This window comes from Schistosoma mansoni (genome assembly GCF_000237925.1).
Source record: "Schistosoma mansoni, WGS project CABG00000000 data, supercontig 0207, strain Puerto Rico, whole genome shotgun sequence".
NCBI classification, from domain to species: domain Eukaryota; kingdom Metazoa; phylum Platyhelminthes; class Trematoda; order Strigeidida; family Schistosomatidae; genus Schistosoma; species Schistosoma mansoni.
The window spans coordinates 5,104-10,032 of NW_017386079.1; the positions used below are offsets into that span (position 1 = coordinate 5,104).

At 38.0% G+C, this 4,929-nt stretch overlaps 1 protein-coding gene across 2 annotated transcripts; it reads left to right on the forward strand.

Moving 5' to 3' along the window:
- Positions 1–2,288: 2,288 nt before the first annotated feature.
- Smp_176260.1 (hypothetical protein) lies at positions 2,289–4,484 on the forward strand (the record flags this gene model as incomplete). 2 transcript variants are annotated; one of them, XM_018792954.1, is made up of 5 exons in its annotated part: positions 2,289–2,368; positions 2,408–2,657; positions 2,690–2,772; positions 2,806–2,895; positions 4,288–4,484. In XM_018792954.1, the coding sequence occupies 5 exons, from the start codon at positions 2,303–2,305 to the stop codon at positions 4,375–4,377; spliced, it is 579 nt and encodes a 192-aa protein (XP_018647185.1). The 2 variants fall into 2 exon arrangements, with proteins under 2 accessions (XP_018647185.1, XP_018647186.1); XM_018792943.1 differs by having other exon boundaries at positions 2,303–2,368; positions 2,402–2,657; positions 4,291–4,377.
- Positions 4,485–4,929: the final 445 nt, after the last annotated feature.

Here is a 4,929-nt window from a genome sequence, read left to right on the forward strand (position 1 = left end):
GGTGTCTAAAGAGTCAGGAGAGTGAAAATTGGTGTCTGGACAGAGTTGGGAAATTGTGCCTTACCAACGTGTCGTTCGGAAGCTCATTTATAGAGTTTTTTCGATATTCCCATTTCAGCTTTTCCTTTTATAACAACTCTGGTTACATAAAGATTAATATTATTATAAAACGGGTTAGTTGCTGTGATTTGTGGCTATAAGGTATAGTATTGTAATACAGATGGCAAAATAACGCCGTAAAAGTACGTGGAATCTATAGACTATTGCAAAATACTGGGTAAATGATATTTGGCGTTTAATACAGGTATGTCATTGTTGAATGTTAAATATATAGTAATAGCTCCATATGGAAATTTTACATCTTCTACAACATTCAAGCATCGCAAAATTGAATCTATGGTTAGAAATCCGTCAGAGAAATCAGTGCATGAAAATATTTGAACGTCATTTTCACTAACAAGGAAAGGAACGCAAGAAAGGCTTTCCTTTTATTTTACTAGTGGAATTTCAATAGTAACATTGTTCGGTAGCTTTAGGATCGTGACATCGGTGACCGAACTACTTTTAACCCTCGGGTGAGCATCACTGCATAAACTGTTTCTAGAAATAATGTGTTAAGCACGTCCAATGCCAAAAACAAAGGAGTCAGACTAGACTTAGGTATCAGTCATATTATGCACTAACTGTGACTGTTGTAACTGACTGAAAACGTTCGATTTTGTTTAAAATAATCAGACCTTGGCCCACAATAATTGAAGGTTTTATTGATGAAATGGCTGTAACTATCACAAACTTTGGGTATATCCTCATTCTTTCAGCATCTGTGACAGCATGCATAACGAAGCTGACAAGAAGGGCGGAAATGTAATCCTCCACATGAAGTTCATGAGGACGTTTGGGTAGATACTGAATTATTGACTTGTCTTGATGAATCAGTCCGAATTACTACAAGAGTTGCATGTACTTTTGGATTCGTTTGTCCAATAATAGCACTTCAGGCTGTGAGGCGAAGGATTTGACAGAATCATTATTGACGTCTCCATGAGTAATGCATAAAACTACCCCATCGAAAGAAACCAGTAGATATCTGAATATGTGGGCTGCTTCTTCTGTATCAAGTCATTTATCTCAGCAGCCAAACGGTCACGAAGTCGAATATGTAGTTAGTCTACAAAACAGTATCTAAATACTTGAGATTGTAGCTGTTGAATAAATAATATGGTCCTCTGATTTTAAACGTGCCTTGACAAATGGAAAAGATTATTCAGCAATCCTTTAGGTTTATCCTGAGATACACAATACATTACGACTCAGAATGTATAGAATCACGTTACTCCAATATGATGGAGAGTTTACTGATCATGATTGAACGCCATAAACAGTCATATTTATTTTTCCACCGAATGTCATCAGTGAAAAAATATTAGAATCTCGTGGTCCCTTACAATCTAAGATCACACCCCTACATTTCAAAAGCAACGTTCATGTCAACGCTGCAATATTAACTTTTTAATATATTTTTAGCCAGTTTGATAATTGGCGTTTTTATCCAGTTTTGGATAGTTTCATTCTGCTTTGACTAGAGTATACAAGCATAATTTCCTTCTCCTAACCCTAAAAAGAAAAGAAACACATTGGAGTCCATTCAAAGATAAGGTAGAAAATAAAATTTTGGTTTGGAGTTTGCGTGCTAAGTGGAACCCCTGAAAACTCTTGATGTATGCCAGTTATACTAGGTGAGTTTGAGCAGTAACCTTAACACAATGTATGACATCATAAAAACACATGGAGATCCTTTGGTCACTTAATTAGGTTCAAAGCTTTGGGGAATGGGTAAACTCAGGTTGGAAACTCAAAGCTCCAGCTTTTGCTCATTAGGAGTTGTGAATTTTCATGATTCCCTATATCTGGAGTCGTTTACGCAAATCCCCAGTTTTCTTTAGTTGAAGAGTTGACATTTCATTAATAATTCACAATAACGTTCCCTTCAGATTTCCTAAAACCCATTTTATTACTTCCCGTTAGAAGATGTCAGTGATCCGTTTTTATCAGTCAAGGAAGTATGTTGAAATGATTCTTTTATTCTATTTGTATTTATTGAGAACCATTTCAAACTCGTTTGGTAAAGGTCTTTACATACTTTCCAGGACTGCCACGCTCATTGAGACTCATAGGAACATTTCAGAACAATTATTGCAATATACAGTTTGAATTTTGAGGAATTCATAAGAAGAGTGCATTTGTTTAGCCGACACGAGTATAAGTTACAAATATTTTGGGCGGGTCATCTGTCGTCGTCCATATGATGGAAGTTCAGCGTAAGGGACTACGGCTTTTAAATACGTTCGAACCTGTAGAGCCAAAGAAAGTACGGATCACTTCATACAGTATTATGGTTTAGACACAGCTCTCAGTTGAGAAAAAGCCTGGATTGATACATACCAAACCTTTTGTTAAGAAATCCATTGTTAACAAACCTGCTGTCAACAAAGTTGCTCCATTTATTGTTTTTCAAGACCCTGTTGAAGTTCACTGCCAGCATTGTGGTGCTCTGCGGTCTAAAAGCCAGAAAGATCAGAGTCCTAATCCTTCAAAAGAGTATAAGGAAACTGCTTCCCAAGTAGAAGACGTAGACCTTAATGCTTGGCTGTGCTCAGGTAACATTCTGTTAAATGTTCTTAAGTACCAGAGCATCCACCTGAAAATTATTGGGAAACCATTGCGGAACAAAGGCGAGTGGCTTTAAAGGAAACCTTAGATGAAAATATGGAGGTATGATGGAATCATCAATGCTTATATTTATAGCTGTGTGCACTCGTTGAAAAACTGAACCTTGAAATTGAAAGACTAAGTGCTATCGCTTCACATGCTGATCACTTTGCCTCAGTGTACAACGTGAGTGGCTGGTTTATTATTTGGTAATTTCATAATGTATATGAGACTAAAAATCATCGAGACTGAGGAAGTTTTGGGTGTTTGGTCGAATATTGAGCTAATGAATTAGTTTTCAGATGTTTTTTTCCGGAGTGGTTCCTCGTACCAATTATGCGTGTCTTCAATGTTTTACAGTCCCTTTTGATCCCTAATCAGCCTGGCGCAATTACTTTACAGTTGTCAAGTCTTGTTTTCCAGTTTTACTAGGCACTCAATCAAATGCATCTTCAGATCTGACACATGTACATTAGTGTCAGTGACCACAACCCACTTAGACAGCTAGGCGAAATTGTTAGAACAAATCCCAGAGTAGTAGAATTAACGGTAATGACGGTTGTAGAAAAGATTAGGGGGTGAATCTAAGTTTCGAGAAAATATAAAGTATTGAAATCTGAAAAAAATTTGTAATTTAAAAGATTAGGATTTAAGGTAAGGCAATAAGCTCACCTTCACCAACGTGGACAACTTTATGCTATGTCACTCAAAGTCTACCCATTGGTTACGATGATCACCCGGACCCAAACCAGGTAATCCGCACCTAATAACATGGCTCATTGCAATAGTCAGTGTCTTCATAAGCTAGAGCTCTGTATCGGTCTGGCCACCCCCAGCTTTCTTTCAGCCTACACCAGCCATCATTGAGCGTCGAGGTAGTCGGTAGCTGCGTGATACATTACCTTATTATCTCAGTTGATAAAGGTTCACTACCTCATCAACCAATTTGCTATACTTACCTAGTACTTTGCATCTAACTGGATAATCCTAAAGTATGCGAGCAATACTCTTAAGACACACGACCAATCACTGGCAACCTAGGCGTACCATCTGTTTTTAAGAGTCGTGTCTTACGGAGCAGGCTGGTACACTATAGACTTGTCCGTTGGTGGGTAGACATTGTGCTCGTGTCAGAAGTGACTCAAGTTTCCAATAGCCAGCCGGGCTTTCTATACTGGCTCCACGATCCTGTCAAACCTTAACAAACTTGGGCTGATGAGACTCCCAAGATAAGTGGTCGATTACTTTGCTCTCGATCATCAGTTCAGGCGTTAATTTCGATCGTTTAGCGGATGAAAAACTCATTTCAAACCTGCTCAAGTTTGTGTAGAAAATCCAAGGCGTTATTATGGGTTCTTGTCCCTGAATTTTAACGCCTAACACTGCATTAACGTACGCTGATTTCAGTGTTCCGGGGAACTGGGTTTGTGATGGTTTCATCAATCTAAAAGCATGACCATTAAGTATAAGCTATAAATGTGTAAGAAGTGTTGCTCGGTCTTTTCGGGATATTATGATCAAACTCATACCCTGGAAATAATTTCTCGTCACTTTACTTATTTTCTGGTTTACTTTTAGCAGATGTTCAAAGAGCAAGAAGCACACAATAACCACTCCACAGAGCCTCAGGATTCCAGCTGTAAACTTGACCCAGCACAAATGACGTGAATATTTCATACCAGGCTTTATGAACTAAGTCTAAAGATTTAAACTTTAAATTTTGTGATTACTTTTGTACTTATGTGTAATTTCATAATACTAATAGATATGTTATTAATGTCTTCCACTGTGATGATTCCATGTGGATTGTTCTCCGTTTTTCGCCTCACAAGACATAATGATTGGAATGCTCAGGGCATTTGATCAAGTCTGTTTTATTTAATTATCATCCTTCGTATATTGCGTTAGCATATATGTTCAGAATCAAACAGGTCTATGTTGCCTAGACGAAATATCAGTTTGTGAACATGTTTGGGATCCTATATTACAAAAAATCTGGGGACGTTTCCTGTTCTCTTCACTTACTAAATATTAAGACACTTAGTTTTAGCCAATAAATCAGGGATTCGTAACCCGCTCCGTCAACTTCATTTTGGAACACGCGTCATCAGCCCTCACACAAACTGTGCTCCTACAATGAGTGCATAAGGTCCGTTGTTGGTTAGTCACCTTAACTCACTTTTCGCGTGGAGTTACCGTACTTACTTACTTACGTCTGTT